The sequence below is a fragment of the Microtus ochrogaster genome, chromosome 4 (genome assembly GCF_000317375.1).
Source record: "Microtus ochrogaster isolate Prairie Vole_2 chromosome 4, MicOch1.0, whole genome shotgun sequence".
Taxonomy (NCBI): domain Eukaryota; kingdom Metazoa; phylum Chordata; class Mammalia; order Rodentia; family Cricetidae; genus Microtus; species Microtus ochrogaster.
The window spans coordinates 65,260,182-65,282,469 of NC_022011.1; the positions used below are offsets into that span (position 1 = coordinate 65,260,182).

A 22,288-nucleotide genomic window follows, 5' to 3' on the forward strand; every position below is an offset into this window, starting at 1 on the left:
TGTGTGTGTGTGTGTGTGTGTGTGTGTGTGTGTGGGATGATCCCAACTTGATGAGAGGCTCTGCTCTTCCGTTCCTTCCTTCCTTCCTTCCTTCCTTCCTTCCTTCCTTCCTTCCTTCCTTCCTTTTTAATATTCTGGCATTCAATAACATTTCTTCCTGTTGTGTTTATAGTTTTTAAAGGTTTAAAATTTTATGTGTGTGTGTGTGTGTGCTTTGCTGGCACATATGTTTGATCTGGCGATGTTGGCAGTGTGCAGGGATGGAGCACTGACCTGGCTGGCGATGTCTGTAGCATTCTTGGCCCGCAGAAAATCTGGAGTCTCATTGGCCATGGCATTCAAGCCTCTTCCTTTCACTTCCTGCTCCAGGTCTCGCTTATATTCTTTCTGTAGAGGAATTGGTTTTTAAGGGAAAAAGGTCACGTGCCTTCTCTGAGTAGGTGATGACAGTACCACATGAATAAAAATCCACAGTACACGCCCTTCACGAGTCAAAGGCGGTGTCCTTGCCAGCTACTTCCCAGGACAGGGTGGCATGTGTGTTCATCCTGCTCTAGGTATGGTGACATTAGGCAAGGGAAGTCTGTTGACACGGAAACTAAATTTTAAATCTGGCTTGATACATTATTAGGATTAAATTTAGGAGCACACCAACCATCCCAGTGTGCTGTGCTGTTTTCATTTAAATGAGCATTGTGAATATATCAAAACTAAATCAAGCAATAGTCAATACTAATTGGTTATGACAGCTGCTATACACACATATCCTGTTTCATATCTACTCATCAGAAATTGACATACATTTTATCTAGCAGTAAATAACTATTCTGGATATAAAGTCTGAAAGGCAAAAACTATTTTTTTTTCTTTCTTGGTCTAATTTGGGTATACAGGTGCCATATGAATGATGTGCATGCAGTAGGTGGCTGTCTTACCTCATTGAGGATTTGAGTGGCGTTCTTCGCTCTCAGCATGTCAGGAGTATCTTCCATTTCAGTGAGACCTTTCCCACGAATGCTTTCTTCCAGATCTTTCCTATACTCTTTCTATATCACAAAATAAAAGCAACAAAACTGACAAGAAAACCTGATTGTTCTTAGGTGAAGAGCCAAAAAGCAAACCAAAATAAGGTAATGAATATAAATAAATAAAACAGTTATCCCAATTTTAATAGTTCCTGGTTGAGTAAGTAAATACGTGATTAATGTAGGATTTATGGTTCACAGTTGATATTAATTTTATTAAAGACTAGAAATTAATAGAATGCAAAGGTAGGCATGTTTGATTAGATTGTCTACAGACTACTAAGGTATGCATGTTTTATTAGATATTCCATTTTAAAAATTAGAGGAATTAAAAGGGGTCATAGATTAGACAGTAGTACCAAACATGGGAACTCCACCGGAAATCCCAAGTGGTATCCAGGCAGGAGCACAAAAGTGAGTCATTAGTGTATTATTGGGTGAAGAGGGAAGGGAAGACCAAGCGGCTACTACCTCGCTTGCTATTTTGGTTGCATGTCTGACATGTAACAAAGCTGGTGTGACCTCCAGGCCCGTTAGGTTTCTGCCTTTAATGGACTCTTCATATTCTTTCCTATATTCTTTCTAATATGAGTGAAAAGGAAAAACAAGAAGGACCCTGTTAGAATCCATATTTCAGTCCTAAGAAGAACATGTAGGTTTTCTTTCAGGGTTTGGCCTCTTAACCACAGTTCTGACAAGGCGTGAGCATTTGAAAGTGTCTCGTTGTTCCAGAAATACTTGGCTGGCAGTCAATGGCTTCAAAGAAACTGAAGGTCTTTGATGACTCCTAAAAGTCTACCTAAGGTTGCGATGGAGCTGGCACCAACCACAGTAAGGGAATGGATGGACCATCAACTTAGAATCTACTCTCTTCCTGAGACTGTCCCATTTATATTATTATTTTCATCATTGTGGGTGATGTGTGAGAGCATGGACACACACATGCCACAGTTCTTATGCCATGTGCACATGTGGAGGACGGGGACAGCTTGCAGGAGTCAGTGCCCTCCCCTTGGGTCTTGTGGAACTTGGGTCGTTAGGCTCGTGCTCTAAGTTCTTCACGCACTGAGCCATCACGCTGGTCCTGTCACACTTTAAATTTTACTTTATTCTATTTTCACGTGTATGGGAGTTTTGCCTACTCAGGCCAGAAGGGGGTGGTGTTGGATTCCACAGGAACTGAAGTTATAGTTGTGAACTGCCATGTTGGTGCTGGGAATCAAACCTGGGTCCCTCTGGAAAAGCAGTCAGTGCTCTTAACCACTGAGCCATCTGAACAACTCCTCTACCACAAGTTTTTTTTTTTTAAAGTGGAGAGAATATTTTGTCTCAGAATTTACAGCAGCTCCGAGGGATGGAATTAGAAAGAGGAGCTCAAGGGACCACACCTGCAATGGCACTTCGCAACATCATGACTTCATTTTTGAGATGTGACAGACAGGCTGGGTTTGAACTCACGATCCTCCTGTGTCAGCCTCCTGAGTGCCGAGATTACAGGTATGTGTCACTACCCCGTCACAACCTCCTTTTCAACCTCTTCACTGAACAGGCAACACCTACCATGTGCCAGCACTTTGTTAGGTTCTAGCGTCGAAGTGACAGACACAGTCCTGTCTGCATTACAGTGCCAGGCGCAGTCCTCTTGGGCCCCAGGGAGGCAGTAAGGGGCTTGTGACCTATTATTTGAATCCCTGAATAGACCAGGTGAAAAGTGAGGCTGGAGTATAGGAGTCTGGTTTCATCCATGGGTGAGAGAAAGGGCTAGTCCTCCCTTTTCCTGATCTCTTGAACACATGACGTCACTCTCACAGAGGACAGATCTTAGAAGCATGCTTTGCTGGCTTATCTTCACAGGGCTTTAAATCCCCAGGAAAGTTTCAAGAGTACCACAGAGCACTCGCGTAGATTTAGTTCGGACTCACCGATTTCTTGAGCCTGTTTTGAACTTTCTATGACCTGCATTCCGTATACCAGGAAAGCTCACAAACTACTTCTCTTTAAAAATGAAAGACAGAACAGAACAAAGCATCATCTGTTGTCATTGCTGGACTTAGGCCTCATGGAGAAGAGGCAAGCATGATCTTCAAAGGCCTATTTCCCTGTAAAATTCATTCTCTGTTTATGGTTCAAACTAAAAAAAAAAAATCTCTTTTCATGATAAGGAATATGGCATTTGACTTGACGTTTTTCCTACATGTTTATAATATACTTTGATCATATCTACATCCCCAGCCCATCTCTGTCTCTTATCTTTCTTTTCTCCCCATCTTCCTTCTTGGTCTTCTTCATAAATAATTCCCTCTGTGCATTCATGTCCTTAAAAATAAAACCTGGGTTCTGTAAACATAGGACATTTGTCTAAGTCCGGCTTGTGTAACGTAACACAGTGACCTCCGGTTCCATCCATTCTCCCACAGGTACCATGGCTCCCTTCTGTGTGGGAGTATTACGTATAAATCACACGGCTTTTTCCAGTCTATCCATCTGTTGATGGGCAAGTAGGCCGATTTCCTGACTTGACTGTAGTTACTACTGCCACAGAAAACACGGGTGTGCAGGAATGGAACCCCACTTGTTTGGCCCGGGGCATTCCACTAAGTGGAGGCCATGGCAAAGCAGCAATGCACCTGTACGGTGGGAAGCCTTCTTTCAGCAAAGAAATATTCACACTGTGGTCCATATAATATTTTCATGTTTAGGAAGGATTGTTTTCTAATTTTATGAAAATACTTGTTGGAACAAAACATGAACGCCAAATCCTACTCAAAACATCCTAAAGAAAATAATTATAAGATTCCTACAACGAGCAGGAATTTAGGAGTCATGGGTTACAAAGCTGTATCTCTGATCACTTTTGGATAACCGGAGGCTGGAAATGGTTCTGCCTGAGCCAGTGTTTACTGGTTTGATGTTTCCGTCCTTTCTGGTATTTCTTCAGGACTTACCCCACTCTGCATCTGCTGAGACTCTTTGGCAGTAATGTATGTTGGAGTCTCAAAGTCGAGCATGGGCTTTCCTCGTTCTTTTTCATATTTTTCTTTGTATTTCACCTAGGGATGAGAAGGTCTGTTTAAATATCTCTCTGCTTGTCAATTCCTAGACAGAGGCTTTACTTATGGCCAGGAATTTATTAACTGGTTTAATATCCAAGACAGGTTCTCACAATGGATCACAGACTGGCCTTGAACTCATAGCCCTCTTGTCTCAGCTTCCCAAGTATGGGGATTACAGGGATGGGCTACTACCAAGCTAGAGAAAGGACTTTTAGTTGACAAACTATGTCCAGTTGATTAATCTCATTGTCACTCCAAAGACTTTCCTGTTGTGTTGCTGATCGAGGACCTTTTAGTTGATGCCTGTACACGGGGGTGGGGCTGAGAATCAATGCTATCTGAAAAGTACAATCTACCATGTTTAGATTTAATTTAGAGACACAAAAGAATCAGTAGCAACAATCAGCTGACAGGAATACTGACTTATGGAAATGACACTTGGAGAAGGTTGGCCAGGATTTGATATTGATACGTGAACACTTTGACAATAAATAGCATCTGTTGATATTGCTGATAAAACCCCCAGTCCTTTCAAAAGAGCTGTCACCAGAGATCTGGGGTCTCAACTGAATGGAGAGCATATGAGGTTTTATAAGCACATAACTTCCCCGGGTCATCTCTCTCTATTTAACTATTTGCTATAAACTGCCATACAAAGAAAAGCTAGTTTACAGTTGGACTGAATCACTAATAAACTTGATATTATCAAATAAAATTACCTTATCCTTACCACATGCTATTATTAATAGGGAGTCACATAAACAGAATACTTCACAGAGGAGAAACAGACAAAGACAGAAAGACTCTTCCACTCATAGCCTTAATGGCATTGCTCAACTCAGCTCTCTCAATTATATGGGGCACTGGAAGAGAACACACTGCTCACATGGGATGTGGGGGCACCTAAAGTAACTCAGCCTGCTGGATAATACCCGATGGGGCCCCATAATGGTGATTTTGTGATAGCAAGGCCATGTTAATAGAACGTTATTTTCTTTGAAAAAAAAAACTTTTCTGAAAAAAATTATAGCACCCAGATCCTCTTCCAGGACTAGATCTGATCACGTCACGCATCTAGTAAAACCCTCCCCTAGGAATCCTTGTCTACTGGTGTTTCCTGACTTGGGACACAGACCAAAGGGCACATCAGGGTGACTGTTACGGGTTTGTCTTGCCTGGATATTAACTGTCATGCTTCCAGCCTTGTCATAACATTGTCATAACCTGAAGAACAAACAGTACAGCATGCATATAGTGTGGGACAATTGTCTGTATTCTGTCAATTATATTTTTAAATAAATCCTGATTGGCCATTAGCCAGGAAGGAAGTATAGGCGGGACAACCAGACAGGAAGTAGAGGCAGGCCAGTGAGAACAGGAGAATTCTCGGAAGAGGAAAGCTTATTTAGCAGTCCAGCCACAGAATAAGCAAGATGTGACTGCCTCACCGAATAAAATACTGAGCCACGTGGCTAACATAGACAAGAATATATATAAGTTGTAAGAGTTAATAAGAAGCCTGAGCTAATGGGCCAATAACTAATGTAGACCTCTGTGTGATTTCTTTAGGACTTACTGATTGTGGGAACCTGGCAGGACAGAAAACATCAATCAGCATGTATATTTTTCTATTATGCACAAATACTGTCAATACAATACTATCAAAATGTTACTAAGTTCAAAGCCCCAGTACCAGTGAGCCTTTTCTCAAATAAAGTCTATCAAAAGCGTCCTTCCTAGAGTGGACCTGGTGCTGGTTATTGATACTGCGGGCGAACAGACACTGGCCGTGAGCCGCCCTCTTGATGGCCTTACAATGCTCTGCAGCTCTGTGGCTTCCTTGAGGTGCAGCTGTTCCAGGTTGTCTGGTATCGTGTGGTAGTGGCCTTTGCTCTTCTCATAGTTCTTCTTGTACTGGTACTGAGGGGAAGCAGCAGAAAGCACATCAGTGGGAAGGTTCCACGTGTCTCAGGCTTCCCTCTTTGGATTGGCTGTCTAAGGACCAGGCGTGCAGTGCATGCTTTTAATCCCAGTATTTGGGCAGGGGTGTCAGGGATCTGTCTCCAGCGTCAGTTTGGCTTACACAGCATGCTTCAAGCCAGCCAAATATAGAGAGAGACCCCCTTCCACCCCTTCCCCATAAAAAAAAAAAGAAGAAAAAAGATTGCATAGATAGAGATCCAGTGTGGTACTGTTCCTAAGTCTAGAGATACACACTGCACTGGTACGGATGCTTCTATGTAGGCATCAGTGAAAGTGAGAGGCTGTTTCAGACAATTCTTTTCCATCATTGCAAGGACTAGAGCTACTTGTTTGTTTCTCCTGGATATCAAACTCATGGGTTAACATTATGGAGCCACATCCCCAACCCAAATAGAAGCAGTTTTCTATTCTAAGACGTGTTGACGCAGGGTTGGAAGATTAATGTCATTTCGAGGAATATCATCAGATAGGAATTTTAAGATAAACGCAGAGTAAGTATCAGTAGCAGAGAAGAGACCATAGGAGCTCAGAGGAGGAAGCAAACCACAAATGCTGAAAGGAACTGTTTCTAGCACGGATGATTGAGCTTACAGAACTGGCAAGCTGGCTTGTGTTCAGGACGTGATTCATTATCAGGGACTCCTTCATGTCAGTCACAGGCTTGTGGAGTTTCTTCAGGTCAGCCTTGTATTTAACCTAGTGGTAAGGGCGGAAAAACGGGAAATCACATAACTAGAAAATAGAAAACAGCACCAAGGAAATGAACAGGAAGATGCTGCTTCATGAAACGAATGCTGGGGAGGGCTGCAGAGGACACTTAAAATAGGACACAAAGAAATATGACATCTGTAAATCAGGCAGAATCATACAGACATAGAGGCTACCAGGAGCCGAGGGAAGAAAGGGTTGCTTCATGGTTTTCTCTGGGGTAATTAAAGGGCCTTGGAAACGGTGGTAGCTGGAGAACACGGTGAAAGTGATTAGTGCTCCTGAAATATTGGTTAGAAGGCAACAGGATGTATACAGTTCATCACAGTTAAAGAACATACCTCACTTGCAAGGTTGTTGGCATCTTTCATAGTTTTGTAGAGCTGGCTGTCTTTGGGGTTGTATTTTGGTGTCTTGCCCTTCTCTTTATCAAAATTTTCTCGGTATTTAACCTAACAACAACACAAACATCCAGATTACTCCTGAGCATCCAATGGGGAAATGGGCGTGGTAGCGAATATGCCCGTGCTGTAAGTGGTCATGCAATCTGTTACCCCAGTGGGGTACTTTTGGGAGTATAAGGAAGCACTGTCAACAGTTGCACAGGGAAACAGATAGGTGATGCAAGACACATTGGCTTTGCTCACTGTATTATCTGGAGCCACCAATGGTAACCTCTTGTTAATGTTAAGACAATATCAAGCAGCAAAGGTTTTAGGCTGAATTCAGAGAGGCTGTCTACAATACTGGGCCCCTTTTTAGCCTTCCCACCTGGGTGCTTTAGACACCTCAGAGCTGTTACAAGGAACCAAGAGGGACTTGTAAACATCAAACGCTGAGAAGTGGGAATTTGTCAATTATTAGGAGAATGTATTATTACTTCAAAATAGGACTTTGATTATATTATCATTATTATTTGTATTATTAACTTATAGGGGTCAGAAGATAGATGGCTTAGCAGGTAATGGCTTCAAGTGTCAAATTTGGGACAAAAAAGAGCAAGACTTTAGAATAACGAGGACTCTGAGTCACTGTATTCACTGCTCCTAAGAGCAAGGCTAGGCAAGGCAGTGGTTGAAAGGAAGAGTGTCTTCATTAAATTTCAAATTTACTTAAACTTCTAACTTTTAAAATTAATGAAACAACCCAAAGCAACAACCCTAAACACCTTTCCTCTCCAAAAGAGGGCTGCCAGGCAATGGGAAGGGTGGTGCTGGACTGGGAGGAAAGGGCAATGACATTTGGAACTCTAAAGGCTACTTCTGCTCACTAACCGTGGAGGCCACTGAGGTAGCTCTGGTGCCATGGCCCAACAAGAGGCAGCACCCAGGCTCTGTCAGTCCACAAGGCTCAGTTATTGGTCTATAGCACACACAATGCTGTAAGTGGTTATAAGTTAGTTTTCTTTCTAGTACTTACTTTTAACTGTTTAACATCTATTTAATGGTTTAATGTCTAATTGTTTAGTTGGTTTTCAGGGCATTGTATGAGACACTGGTTCTTGTAAAGAGTGGAGAACAATCCCCAGATAGAAGACTACTCCCATGAAGACTTGTTTTACAAAGGATGAAGGAGCTATGGGGAAAACACTTTTAATATCTTCCTACTCTTCCAAGCATGTTTCAGAAGGAAAGCTTTGAAAAGAAAAAGAGGATGTATGATGTGTGGTGGTTTGAAAGAAAATGTCCCCAAAGGGAGTGGCATTATCAGGAGATGTGGAGGAGGTGTGTCACTGTGGGGGTGAGCTTTGAGGTCTCTTTTGCTAAATCTTCCTGGCACCTGCAAGATGGAGCACTCTCAGCTCCAGCATCGTGTCTGCCTGCACGCTGCCACGCTCCCCATTGTGATGATAATGGACTAAACCTTTGAAACTGTGAGCGAGCAACCCCCCAAAAATCTTTTCTTCATAAAAGTTGCTGTGGTCATGGTGTTTCCAACACAAAGTTAACAGAAAAAAGAACAGGACCTTTGACCTTTTTCTTTTTTAAACAGCACTAACAGGACCTGGTTATTCCTCTGACCGAGGTCCACGAAATGAGAAAGCCAGAGCACTGCCTTGCTGGCATCATTCTCACGTCACTGAGGAGAATCTCAAGTTGCCCCATCATGACTGCATGTGCTATGTGCCACAAACATGGCGCTGACATGGTATTCTTTTATGCAGTTGGGTTTTAAAAGTTAGAAATTCATCACTGCTACACAGTGCCAAGTCTCTCGTAGGTGACCCACATATAAAGCAGACTTGGATATGAATCTTACTGCCTGCGAAGAGGCCCCCTTTGTCGCATGAGAGCAGTTCAGTACACAGGCAGCTAGATGCATACCTACAGATGGAGATCTGGAAGACTAGAGAGCCTAGCTTGATTAGCAGGAAATGAGTCAAGGCCCTCAGTACTTTTCAAAGGGCCACCGTGCATCTTAAGAGCCCGTGTCCGCTTAACTAAGTTGACAGTGCTCTTTCTGGGAAGCACTTCCTACTGGACGGTTTTTAAAATCGCACACTGGAGTCACTGCTTGCCCTCTTCCCTTACCTGGCTGCTCAGCCTGGCTGCCTTCTTGGCCATCTCAATGTCTGGGCGGCCAAGCATACTTAACCCATGGCTGCCTTCCTTGCGGTGCTTGGCTCTGTACTCCACCTGTACGAGAGAGAACCGAAATGGGCAGTGTGGTCGTGGTGGCACACACCCTGTTCTTCTTTTTCACAGTAGCCATTGAGCGCCAGGGACATTTTCAGGGTGCTCTTACCTCACTGGCTTGCTTGGCTGCCTGAGTGGCCTTCTTGATGTCTGGCCGATCAGCAACTGTGGTGTAATGCAGATTCTCTTTGGCATCTTTTTTATAAGCAACCTTTATTTGGGGGAAGGAAATGTTTATTTGAGGTACACAGAATTCTGAAACGTCCTCATTCAATACAAACATCTTTCGTGTTAAGTAAAAGCAAGCCAGTTTGCACCACTGTGCTTCTGAACCCATTGGCTAGAGAAATCACTAGAGCAGGAACGCACACTCATCTGGGGTCCACTGGGATGCCAAGGGGGAACTTACGTCACTCTGCTTCTTGGCCACTTCCATGGCGTGCTTCACCTCTGGGGGCTCTTGCATGATGGAGTAGTTGGACTTCCCTTTCTCTTTGACAAACTTCTTTTTGTAATTTGTCTAAACAGCATCAGAATTACTCATGTGAGTGGAGGAAGGTGAGAAAGATTTATTTGAAGACTCTGAGAAGATCTCCGGGAAAATCCATGGCTCCCCATCATGGTGCCAGTTATAACTTTGATCTCTGGGTCATAATTTACTTCTTCCCCACCTTTTCTCCATTTGAACCAATGCCAGAAATACCAGGCAAGTTTAGAGAACTGAATTCAAGCATATTACATGCTTACTCTTGATTCTTACCTTTAGAATATACGAGTCATAGTCTCTAAGAGCTGGATGCAGTGGGCAAAGATTACTGAGGTGTGATTTTAGCTCCCACATTGCACAGCTGTTTAACGGTAGCAGAGGTCTTCTTGACTGGCCCTGCTCCCTCCCATTATCAACGCTAGTTATGCCTTCTACTGCTGGCTGTGCTATGAAGCAGAACCTACGTCTGCCACGATTGGAATACCAATACAGTTTTAGAAACTAGAGTTTAGGATTCGTATACAAGTAAGTACTCAGGTTAAGGGCACTGAGATATATAAGAAAGCCTTGGTAAGCAAGGAGGTGGCAGTCTTCGACCCAATTCAAAGCTGCCATCTAGAGCTCTGTGGCTGGCCACTTACATCACTGACGTGCTTGGTCACGGCCTTGACGTGAACTGTGTCCCTGGTCTCGGGCAGTGTCGTGTATGAACCCTGGGCCAGGTGCTTCTTGACATGGTCCTTGTACTTGTTCTGGGGGAACCCACAAAGAGCATGTTAAGGGCTCTGCTTGGGGCCTCAGCCGGTGATGGAAGCGAAGCATATGGGCCGTGGGTGGGTTACCTCAGACACCAGATTGCTGACAGTCTTTGCCAGGAGGATCTGTGGGGTGTCAGGTACAGCATGACACGTTCCTCTTTCCTTAACATGTTTCTCTTTGTATTTCAGCTGTAGGAGTAGAAGGGGGGAGAAAGTAGACATTTCTTACTTTCTTTGAGTATCCTGCATACTTTTAATTGGCCCCCATATCCCTCAACAATATCAGAGAGGATAACACCACGGCGCAAAATAAAGAATTTGATGTACATTCAAAATGGTTTTTTTTTCCCCTGACAACTTTCAAGTTGAGGTTTTAATAAAGATGACATTTCACAGCAAACCTTTGCCTTTAGTTCAAAGCATTCTCAAATATGCCACCAGGGCTGGACACACGATCTTTCTTCCTTTCCAGATGTGGGAAGTACGCGGTGGAAAGAAAAGGATCCCACAGAAAAGAGACTGAAGGTCAGGGAGAGAATCGAGCCACACCTTCCGAGTCCTAGTCTGTGCTGTGTCAACTGCCGGCTGCGGTGTAAGCCAAGAACAAGCCCGGGCTCACCAGCACTTTTACAGATGGCGTCCAGCTCATCGCTGATGCCACTGAGGGCAGGACCATGTGTCAGGACCACAGCCAAGCCCCTACAGAGAGGACTTCTGTCCTGTCCTGGATGTTTCTGGGGATTGTTGCTGCAAGAGATGGCCTCGAGCCAGGGCAGACACTGTAGAAGGCAGGATACTTACATCACTTTCTATTAAGGAGTTCCTGAGGGCCAGCACCATGTCCTTATCATCAGTGACAGACAGCTTGCAGCCCTTGAGAAACTCCCGGTCCAGCTTATATTCATACTGTGATAGAAGAAAGCAGAGGATTAAACCAGAGAGAAGTCTTTGAAGAAGACTTTCCTAGAGTAAAGGGAGGGGATTCCTGGCTGTTCACTTCATCCCTTCTAGCCCAGAGACCAGAACCAGGACCAGGATTCAGGTCTCCCAGCCAAACCCCCTCTCTAGCTTCAGGTCTCTGAGTCCACAGTGCCTATGCCCTGTTGTCAGAGATCAGGCTCAACAGCTGGGTTAGTTTCATGAACTTGCTTCTCCCATCAAACTTTCTTTGACTTGGACCTCATACCATACCCGCTGGGGTTAGCGCCCTGGCGGGGCATATTAGAAACAACCACACGCTGCCTCTGTCCTTACGTCACTCTGCTGTAGCGATGACTTGGCAGCCTGGATGAAGTCAGGCCGGTCAGGTGTCCACTTCCAGTAGGCTTTGTTGGCTTCGTATTGCTTCTTATAGTCCAGCTGTTTTGAATGTGACAGAAAGACAGTACTCAGGCTCCGTTTACGAATGCATGAAGTGTGCAGGGAGACTCCTGCAGGTGGACACTCCACCAATCATAGCCCGTCTGTGCTCGATGCAGCTCGCCAGCCACTCAGGTCATCCATCGACACCCTTTGCCCCCAAATCAGCGCTAAAGCTTTGAAATGCTTCTGGGTGAAATGATTCTACAATCTTCCTTAACTACCAGTATCCCCTCATCTCCTGCAGAGTCAAGTGCTGGTTAGCTTGTAAGTAAATTACAGTTATTTCTATAAAGGTGGCTGGAATACTACAGAGACTACATACAACCACCACCCAGATTCCACAGGGTCTATTTCCTTCCCGCATCTATTTCCCTGTTCATTGCCGACTAACTTGTGGTGGTGGTTTGAAAGAAAATGACCCCCAGATAGAATAGCACTATTAGGAGGTGTGGTCTTGTTGGAGGAAGTGTGTCACTATGGAGGTAGGCTTTGAGGTCTCATATATGCTTAAATTCTGCCCAGTGAGACAGTTCACTTCCTGTTGCCTTTGGATCACGATATAAGAAATTTCAGCTCCAGTAGTACCATGTCTGCCTGCATGCCGCCTTGCTTCCAGCCATGATGATAATGGACTAAACCTCTCGAACTGTAAGTGAGCCCCAATTAAATGTTTTTATTTACCAGAATTGCTGTGGTCATGGTGTCTCTTCATAGCAATAGAAACCCTAACTAAGACAGTTATCCTTAAGACACCTGCTAACTCATATGGCACCTTAGTTTTTAGGCCCCAGTGAATGAATGCTTTTGGAATGAATGAGAATCAGATGGGTTACTACTAATGTCTCATGGCACTATGTTATATATTTTTAAAAGTTGGTGCCCATCTAATTCGCGGAGTTGTTTCTGTGGATGAGACTTTAGGATGTTACAGCTAAAGACACACATCAATGCAGGCAGCTCTAAACAAGTGGAGGATCCAGACAGTGACCCGATGGCAGCTAGTAACTCCGTTTTCTCCTTCAGAAGGAGATGCTGGGGCTGAGGGCCCGAGGAGAGCATGGGGCAAAGAATGAAAGAGGCTGAAGCCCTTTCCAGAGTGCAGCCTTCATTGCAGAATTAGCCTTCAGGTTTCAGCTGCTCACAAAGGCTAAGGAGATGGAACGTGTGACTAGGTCAGGCCGCCCTTGCCCTTCTTCATGCTCCTTCAGGAGGAGCAGAAGGGGTGTTTGGTTTTTAACATCACTCAGTACTCATTTTCCTGGAGGTGAGCTTTTCATCTGGACAGGCAGAGCTCTGTCTCAGAAGAGATGCGAAAGGACCCATGCTTGCTGAAGTCTATAAATCCCTACTGCGGTTGCCATGAAGCAAAGGGCAAATCACAGCCAAAACTCACGCTGAGGTTTTCCTGCCCTGTGATGACAGGAGGAGGGGAGACCTTCAGCAGGCCATGTGGTCGTGAGGGCAGAGCCTCGAGGAGCATTGGTGCTCACGGTGCAGGAGGGCGTTAGCCTTTTCCCTTGCTCTCCTGCCCTTCCGCTTTCTGCTGGGGGGGGGGGAGGGGGACGCAGTAGGAGGAGCCACGCCAGACACAGGGTGTTTTTGACCTCCCTGTCTCTAGAGCGTCAATCAATTTCTGTAAGCTACCTAGTCATGGGTGTTCTAGTACAGCAGCAAAAAGAGGCTAAGTTTGCCTTGGGGGAACATCTTGGCACTTACATTGGTGTTGACTTTGTAGGCATCTTTGGCTGCTTTGATATGAACAGCATCTGGCTTGATGGTGCAGTTAGATTTATTTCTTTGGTAAACTTCCTTGTATTTCAGCTATGGGAGGAAACAGTGACATGGTAAACTTTTTTTCCCCTAGGAAGGAAGTTAGTAAAACATTTTATAAACAAAGTAAAACTGTAATGTTAGCACATGATGTTCCCTGTGAGAGTATTTAGTCAAACCCTGCTGCGGAGAGGAGATGGAGCTGTGAAGAGACGGGCCCTTCTTCCTCAGATACGTCAGGACACAGCAAGTGTGGTCAACAGTGTGGCCACGGGGTGGTCCGAACAGGGAGCCGGTGCTACCCACTTCCACTTTACCTTCCTGCATCAGGGAAGCCTGGTGCAGATGCCCTGAAAACCCACCCTCGAGCAGGCATTCAGGCCTGCCCTCCTCCTGTGTTCCCACAGTTCTCGCTCTCTGCTCAAAGCATAGCCCTTTATCTGCCTAGCTTTCTATTTAGCTGAAGCCCTTCAAAGTGAGGTTGTTGTCTCCTATCCAGGGACCGGCACATAAACACTCAGGGTGCAGAGGGGCTGAAAGGTGGCTCTCCCCACAGCTGTGGGTCTACAGCTGCACCTCATGAGTGCTGGTAACTGGAGCGAATGGGAGAGGCCTGACAAGCCGTTCCTCTGTCTTGAGTCTGGGACTTCTAGCTTCTGTATTTTTGTTTTCCCTAAATTCCACGGCCCTAGGATGCAATCTGGTCATTTCCACTAGTTGAAGGGGAAGGATCCCAGGTGCAACATGACTACGGTAGAGTGAGCTTCTCAAAGGCAAGGAACCATAGTAGGGGTTACTATATTTACGACAAGAACCATTGCATTCTGGGCTTGACCACAGACCTACTGCATTAATCCAGACTCCAGGAGAAAATCCTAGGAATTAGTACTTTTCATTAGTACCCAACCCCAGGATATTCTAACACACATTTGAGGAAATAGATATAGATACACCTCAGTTTTCTGCAGGGAGCAAGCTGCTCCCATATGGGCTCGACTTGACTTATGATCATTTATGTTTGTAACTTATTTTTAACAGATTTTATATTGCAAAGATGCTCTTTACAGATTTCCACCTTCTCAATCAATGTACTGGATAATCACGTGTTTTTCATGGTGACCCATAGTCAACAGTATGGCATATTTATTCATCTACCAATGCAATCCTGAGCACAGTAATAATCAAGTTTTTAGGATGGAGATTAGGCACAGTATATTTGCCTCAACTCAGATAAAAACATATGCATATACACACATATATACATATGTATATGTATACATTGTGTATTTATATATGCGTGTGTCAGATAAATATATAAACATATGCATATACACACATATATACATATGTATATGTATACATTGTGTATTTATACATGCGTGTGTGCACCCAGAAGTGTACATAACCACAGAGTTATTTAAAACATTGAATCTATGTGAGGCATGTTGGTTCATGCCATTTGGGAGGCTGAGACAGGGGAATCAGTGTGAGCTCCAGGCCAGTTAGAGCTACAGAAAATTAAATATTTTTAAAATAATAAATAGTGAATCTTTTTTTTTTTTTCAGTGAAAATGATGGCGGTTTTCAACTACAAAAAAATCAAGCAAATATCTAGTTTTGGTTTGGTTTATTTTTGAAAAGCCTTAAACTAGCAATCCTCCTGTCCAGCTTCCCAAATGCTAGGATTATAGACATGAATTGCTGTGCAGATCAAAAGTCAAATATTTGAAAATTTATGGATAGGAATTCTCGTGAAATACAGAGTGTAAGAACACGAGTTCGTTTTTCTCAGGAAGATAAGGTGGAGAGAGTATTTTTGGCATGTGTGTCATGCTGCGCTTTTATTGACAATGGCCTCCGTGGGACCACTTCCCCACGCTGGCCTGTAGTAAGGCTCTACTGTTCGCTCATCCAGAGCTTTAGCACTTGCCGTAGTTCAGATCTGGAATGTTCCTAGAGTCTCATATTGACCAAGTCTCAACATCTTGGTCCTCAGTCTCAGGTGTTGCTAGGAGGTGGTAGAAGGTGGCTGCATCTCCCACAGCTTCTTCTACCTCCCAACAGCACTGCCTGCTGGTCCTTTGAGGGGAGCCTGAGACCCCAGCTCCTTTCTCTTCTTTTGTATCTCAAGCATGAAGAGGTCAGTAATTTTACTCCGCCGTGCACCTCTGCCATGCGGTACAGCCACATCCAGGCTCAAGCAACAGGGCCAGCCAATTACAGAGTGGAAATGCCCGACTATGTGTCAAAATAAAACATTCTTTTTCTACGAGAATTTATCTCGGTGACAGCAAGTGATCACATCTCTTGAATGTGTATGAAAAACAGGGAGGGAATGAAGTCTGAGTTCTAGGTTTAGCTCTCGACTGACTTTGAAGTTTCAGTTCTCTGGCTCCTGGAGCCCAGGCATTCCACTGCCAGCAGCCGATCCATGTGGAGAAGATGCCCAGAAGGACCTTCATTTATATAGAAGCCAAATGACCATCAGCTGTGAGTTGTGTGAGTGTGGCTCTCTGTGGATTCAGCTCCGCATGGCTGTGCTTACCTGATCCTAACTGCCATGATCACCCAAATTGGTTTCTCCTGCACTGTTTCCCAGCAAATCACTGTAGTGATATATAGACCTTTGCAACCCAAGGTCAGTGCCAGGGAAGGGTCGAATTCTTTGGCATTATTGTTTGTGGCTCTTGTCTGCTTTTGCTTTTGAGGCAGGGTCTCACTGTATAGTTCTGGGTGGTGTAGAACTCACAGAGACCCACCTACCTCTGCCTCAGGAATGCTGGGATTAAAGACACGTGCCACCATGCCCAGCTGCCATTCTCTCAAGATGAGTAGGCACGTTCCTGGTTCTGGTGGGGTTGCCTTTGACCTTTGACCTGACCAATATAGCAATCTCTCTCCCTCGGACACGAACTGTACGAATCTGCTTTGTCTTGCTACCCTGGGCTAACTAAGCTCTGTCAGTCAGTTCCCTCCAACTGCACTCTGTACCTCTGGATCTGCCTGCTCTTCTCCTTCACACTGACGTGGTTCTCACACACTGTACCGGGGTCCTGGAAGATTTGCCTTGAATTTCTGGCCCAGCTGTCTGCCTACAGCTTTTGGAATAGATCTATTTTGCTGTGTCTAGCCAACTCAGAATCATAAGGAAAATGGAGGATTTATGATTTCAGGCTATTAGGCTGCCAAGTGGTTTTTCCCCAGACAGAGGTCATTACCTGGGGGTTTACGCCATCATATTGAAAGTCCAAAACAGAGGGGCTAACCAAGGCTACTCACATCACTGACTTCATCCTTCACTTTGCGGACGTGCAACAGCATGGGTGTGTCATGGATGGTGGTGTAGCCTCTGGGTCTGGCCTTGTTGTATTCCAGTTTATAAAGTATCTGCGGCGGATCAAGAGGCAGGAAGGTACAGAATGACGTTTCTCCATTTATAATTTTAAATACAAACGGAAAGTGAATAGGAGGGAAATGCATTTCTATAAACCCAATAAGCGTTCGTAGCCTTCTGCTGGGGCCAGATGCTCCACTGACAGGCTTGCCGATTTGAATGACAAGTCTCCAGTGTGAAAGAAGACAAAGCCTCCCGCCCCCTGCATCTCAGACAGTCTACAATGATTCCCCTCCTGGGCAAACGCTCCTGAACCCGAGAACACAGGCTCTTGGCTTCTGCACTTACGTCGCTGATTTGCTTGTTGACTTTGGTGGTGCGCAGGTGCTCTGGAGTGTCCACAACTGAGGTGAACTTGTCCTTCGTCTTCTCGTACTTCCTCTTGTAGTTGATCTACATTGTGGAAGGAGGGATACGTTACTTTCAAGAATGAAGGTCTTGAAATCTCAGGAAACACCAGAGTGGGTGCTGGCACCCTAGTGGCTTCTGTTTTAAATCCTAACTGGAGATGTTTAATAAAACTTGCATCTGATAGCAGTAGTGTCGTAGAGTGGACTGGTAGTTTTCAATGTGTTTTATACACATGGGAGTGAACACGCTCTCAGAGGTGAGAGCCAAAGGCATGTGTAGGGTAAATCTCAGAGGAGGACGAGAACCTTCTCTGTTCTGACAAGTATGATTTCTCTCTAACATTCTATATAATATTGGTGTTTTTCTATGTCCAAGTGAAATAGATGCTCGTTAAAATGAGTGTATATGACTTTTTAAAAAATATTTGTTTATTATGTATACAATATTCTGTCTGTGTATATGCCCGCAGGCCAGAAGAGGGCACCAGACCCTATTACAGATGGTTGTGAGCCACCATGTGGTTGCTGGGAATTGAACTCAGGATCTTTGGAAGAGGAGGCAATACTCTTAACCTCTGAGCCATCTCTCCAGCCCCCGAGTGTACATGATTTTTAATGTATTTTATTTTTCTTCCCTCATAAAATACATCCCGACCACAGCTTCCCCTCCCTCCCCTGTCCCATCCCCCCCCCATTTCCCCTCTCCCCCGATTCAAAATGCATTTATTTTTGTAATTTCCAAGCCACAGTTTTTGTTTTTTTCATGCACGCAAGCTGTTTTAAGCAGGACAGACACGGAGAACGAAGAACTTCCATGCACACAGTTTTGATGTTCCTATCAAGGCCAAGGATGTTTATGGTGAGAACATGGTTCTCTTTTCCTAATATGTTGATTTGACCAACAAACAAAAACGACAGAGCACACTGATGATACAAAAGATCGGCTAAAGCCTTTTCGGTTTGGGCCAAGAGACTGGCATTATTCCCTTAACGTTCTTCCTGGTAACCAACAATCTCTGAGGGAAAGGTGGCAGCGTGCTCAGCAGACCTTGCTGGGTGGCAATACTATCAACATGAACATGGACAAGGTCCAGAGGCAGCATGGCTAGCCTTGGCTCTCTGAAAGAACTGGGCAACGTTAGAAGAAAACATTAAACATCCAGACCTTTAAATCCATTAATCTACCAAACATCTCAGTTTCTAAGGAATCTGTCTCTTGAAGCAAACATTAAAGAAAAAAAATACAAGTTAACGTTGTACCAATTTGAAAAAAAAATTTTTTTTTTGAAGGAGACTCATCTGATCTTGGAGGGTTTCTAAGCATTGGATGTGCAGACAGATGATGGCTGCCCAGGACCCGGGCCATGGTCAGATTTCATTTCTAAGGAATGAATATTCACATGACTTCCTGTGAGAAAGCAGCATGGGCAGGGGTCGGGAGAGGAAGCCAATGACAGCATAAAAGGGAATGCGCGGAAGGGCTGCACTCGCCTCCTCCCACCCTGTCGGACGTTACCTGGCTCCACATGTATGTATTGTAGAGAGCGGTCAACATATCTGGGCGCAGGATTTCATTACATCCTTGTTTCAGAAGCATCTTGGCACTAGATTTATATTTTCTCTGTCCATGCAAAGAGCAGTGAAGCACAAAAAGAGACTTATGAAGACAGAAGGAACATGGCTCTATATCCCAGTCACCTCTGAGTGAAGAGATGTAGGCTTAGCATGCTTTGTGCGCTCACAGAGCTGTGCGGTGAAGACCCCCTATGGGCGGGGCAAGGGGAGTGGCTGAAATCTTTACTCTTGCCCATCCACCATCCTTGCCAATGGGGAGGACAAAGGCAGCAACGTGTATGTTACCACCCAGACTGCCTTACGGGGATGACATCATCGGAACAGTAAAAAAGATAGCAGGGATTTCTTTTTTGTTTTTACAACTCAATCTGCAGTTTACAGTCGCGGTTTCCAAACAGGCTCTGCAGGGGAGGGAGGGGGCCCCAGCTTCTCCTCTCATCTTCACCACAGCGCCAATGAGGACACAGAGCATTGACTGGCACACTCAAACAGCGCCGAGGCTCTTTGGGTGGCTAGACAGATGTTTTGAAACAGAACAGTCCAATATCATAGGCAGAACCTATGACATCCTTGCAGCAGACAGGACGACACCTTGTGAGAATTTGGAGCGCGGTCCTGCTCGGGCCACGCTGCCAGCCTGGTCACAGTACCTGGCTGATCTGGTCGCCTACGGTCTTAGCCAGCAGATGTCTAGGCTCATCGACTACCAGGTGGTATTTATCTTTCCGCTGTTCATAGTCAGCTCTGTATTTTTTCTGGTCGAACATCATATTAAATTATAGCAAGAATAAGGCATCAAGGGTACACAGTAACATCTCGGTCTAAACACTCCCGTGAGGGAGAAACCTGTCATTTTTAGCGAGTCCCTCCGTCTCCCAGGACAGTGTTTACTGTCATATAGGAAGCAGAAAAGACGGATGAAGACAGACTGCACGGAGAAAGGGCTGGAGCCTAGGGGAGAGCAACCTCTAACAAACTGGGGTACCACCTCATGCCCAGAGGTTTCCCACCTTTTCATATGACACATTATTAATGTCTGGCATCTTCCACTGTATTTAAAACGAGATGCTGGTAATCTATGAGCTTAACAAATAAGGCAGAGAGAATCCAAAAGTGTAATTAACGCTATCGGAAAATATCACTCCCTCTACTAACCCAGAGGTGTAACTAAGTAGGAACACCCAAGCACACCTGCCATCATCGTGCAGTGCTAATTTACTCGATGATTTTAGAGGACACCTGGGAATTCTTTATGGAACAGGAAAAACAAAATCTATCAAGACTGCCCTAGGAAGTTACTTATGGTACCTGTTCAGAGCTTTCCAGCCTGGAAATGTGTTGAAATGAAATAAAATGAAACAAAAATAATTGAAATCGACAAAGGTCATCATGTAAACGCACCACTGGCTACAATCTCATTACGAGGTCTTCTACTAACTTTCTAACATGTCTGAACTTATGCAAATCCACGAAGTATCTGAAAGCATTCAATTATAATTTTAGCTATGGAAACATCTAAACATTATAAAATTCCCCAAATAGAACTCACGGTTTTCTTATTTTAACTTGCTCGAATTATATTCAAATTACATCACTGCAAAAATGGCTATAGGGAAGACTGAATTGATTGTAAAGGGGGGGGGGTAGGTCGGACGACTGTGGACTGTGTATTCAATTCTGTGGGAGTGGCAGATATATCTGAATACATGGTTCACATAACTACCCCCACTGCAAAGGTCAGGGGGCCTAACCACTTCCCTTGGGGTGCCTCTGCGGGACTACTGGATCAACCTCGAACTTCTAGGTCTCCCGGCTCTAACAGTTTAAAGGCGTTTAGCTGACAGTCCACAAAATCCTCCCTCCTTTCTCTGACACCACGGGACTGTGCTGAAGAGGTGAAGGGAGGGGTAAGGCCTAGTCAAGGCTTTGGCAGAGCCGACCAGATAGTGACGGTAGTCTTTCCAAGTCCTTCTAGGGAACGAACATTTAGGGCAGATTTCCTGTCTTGCTACGTATTAGATTTTAATGAAGTAGCCCTACAGATTTCTCAAGAGAACCGAATAGGCTTATTAACCCACTTAGTAGTACGTACCTCATTCATCAACTGAGTTGCGTATTTGAAATGCCTGTTAATTGGGCAATCAGCAACATACTTGAAATTTGACTTCGTCCTTTCAAATACTTCTTTATACTTATACTGGAGGGAAAGAACGTAATTATTAGATTGCATATCTAGTCTTAAGGAGGAGTCATGATATTTTTCTTACAATTATAATAATGCTTCCATAGAGCTAACAAATCTTTATTGAGTTTTTCTTCTTACATCCTAAGGAAGTGAAAAGTAGAAAACACTCCAAAATACACAGTATAAACCATCCATTAGAGCAGCGGTTCTCAACCCTTCCAATGCTGCTACCCTTTCATACAGTTCTCCTGTTGTGGTGACCCCTCAACCATAAAGTTATTTTTGTTGCTACTTTATAACTATTATTTTGCTACTGTTATGAATCACAATGTAAATATCTAGTATTTTATGATGGTCTTAGGTGACCCTGGTGAAAGGGTCGTTTGACCCCCCAAAGGGGTTATCTCTTGCAGGTTGAGAACCACTGTGTTAGTTGGTTACTAAAAACAAATTCAATGCTGAGCAAAGATCTAAAGCATTTCTTCTCTGTTTGGGTATATTATGATGATGTAACTTTAATGTATTTTGATGTGCCATGTGAATGCAGTTTTTAGTCCATTAGTTAGACTATAGTTTTCTAGCAACTAATGTGATAATTAAATATTACAGAGCAGGGGTGAGTGATGACCTAGCTACCCTGCAACCTGTTTTTAAACAATCCTACAATTACGAATGGTTTTTACAATTTTAGATAATTATAACAGAGAAAACAGGTGCTATTATAAATGTGACCCACCAAGTCTACTGTAAAATATATACAGTCTGGCATGTATCAGAAGTTGGCTGATTCTTATTTTATATATTAAAAGCAAATTCAACTGTTTTATATTGTAAATAGGAAAATGAGGCCCTAAAAAACTTGATTTACAGCTTGTATCACATATTTTGTAGATTAAAATAACCACACTTGATATTTGCTGCTGTATTCGGCTTTATCTGGGTGGATCATCCACACAGATAAATGAGAGGGAACTCAGGAGTAGTCATGAGTGGCTGTCCTCG

At 44.1% G+C, this 22,288-nt stretch overlaps 1 protein-coding gene across 1 annotated transcript in view; it reads right to left on the bottom strand.

Annotated features, from left to right (window-relative positions):
• Window positions 1-22,288, bottom strand: part of Neb (nebulin) — a 185,246-nt gene that overhangs the window by 18,801 nt on the left and 144,157 nt on the right. The window contains exons 119-137 of the mRNA XM_026778640.1: window positions 21,194-21,298; window positions 19,752-19,856; window positions 17,465-17,569; window positions 17,062-17,169; window positions 13,729-13,833; window positions 11,905-12,009; window positions 11,452-11,556; window positions 10,735-10,839; window positions 10,534-10,644; window positions 9,815-9,925; window positions 9,515-9,616; window positions 9,301-9,405; window positions 7,111-7,221; window positions 6,653-6,757; window positions 5,894-5,998; window positions 3,971-4,075; window positions 1,497-1,607; window positions 936-1,046; window positions 274-387 (exon numbers count right to left, since the gene is read on the bottom strand). Of these exons, the coding sequence (XP_026634441.1) occupies window positions 274-387; window positions 936-1,046; window positions 1,497-1,607; window positions 3,971-4,075; window positions 5,894-5,998; window positions 6,653-6,757; window positions 7,111-7,221; window positions 9,301-9,405; window positions 9,515-9,616; window positions 9,815-9,925; window positions 10,534-10,644; window positions 10,735-10,839; window positions 11,452-11,556; window positions 11,905-12,009; window positions 13,729-13,833; window positions 17,062-17,169; window positions 17,465-17,569; window positions 19,752-19,856; window positions 21,194-21,298 (2,034 nt within the window). The remainder of the gene's footprint in view (window positions 1-273; window positions 388-935; window positions 1,047-1,496; window positions 1,608-3,970; window positions 4,076-5,893; window positions 5,999-6,652; window positions 6,758-7,110; window positions 7,222-9,300; window positions 9,406-9,514; window positions 9,617-9,814; window positions 9,926-10,533; window positions 10,645-10,734; window positions 10,840-11,451; window positions 11,557-11,904; window positions 12,010-13,728; window positions 13,834-17,061; window positions 17,170-17,464; window positions 17,570-19,751; window positions 19,857-21,193; window positions 21,299-22,288) is intronic.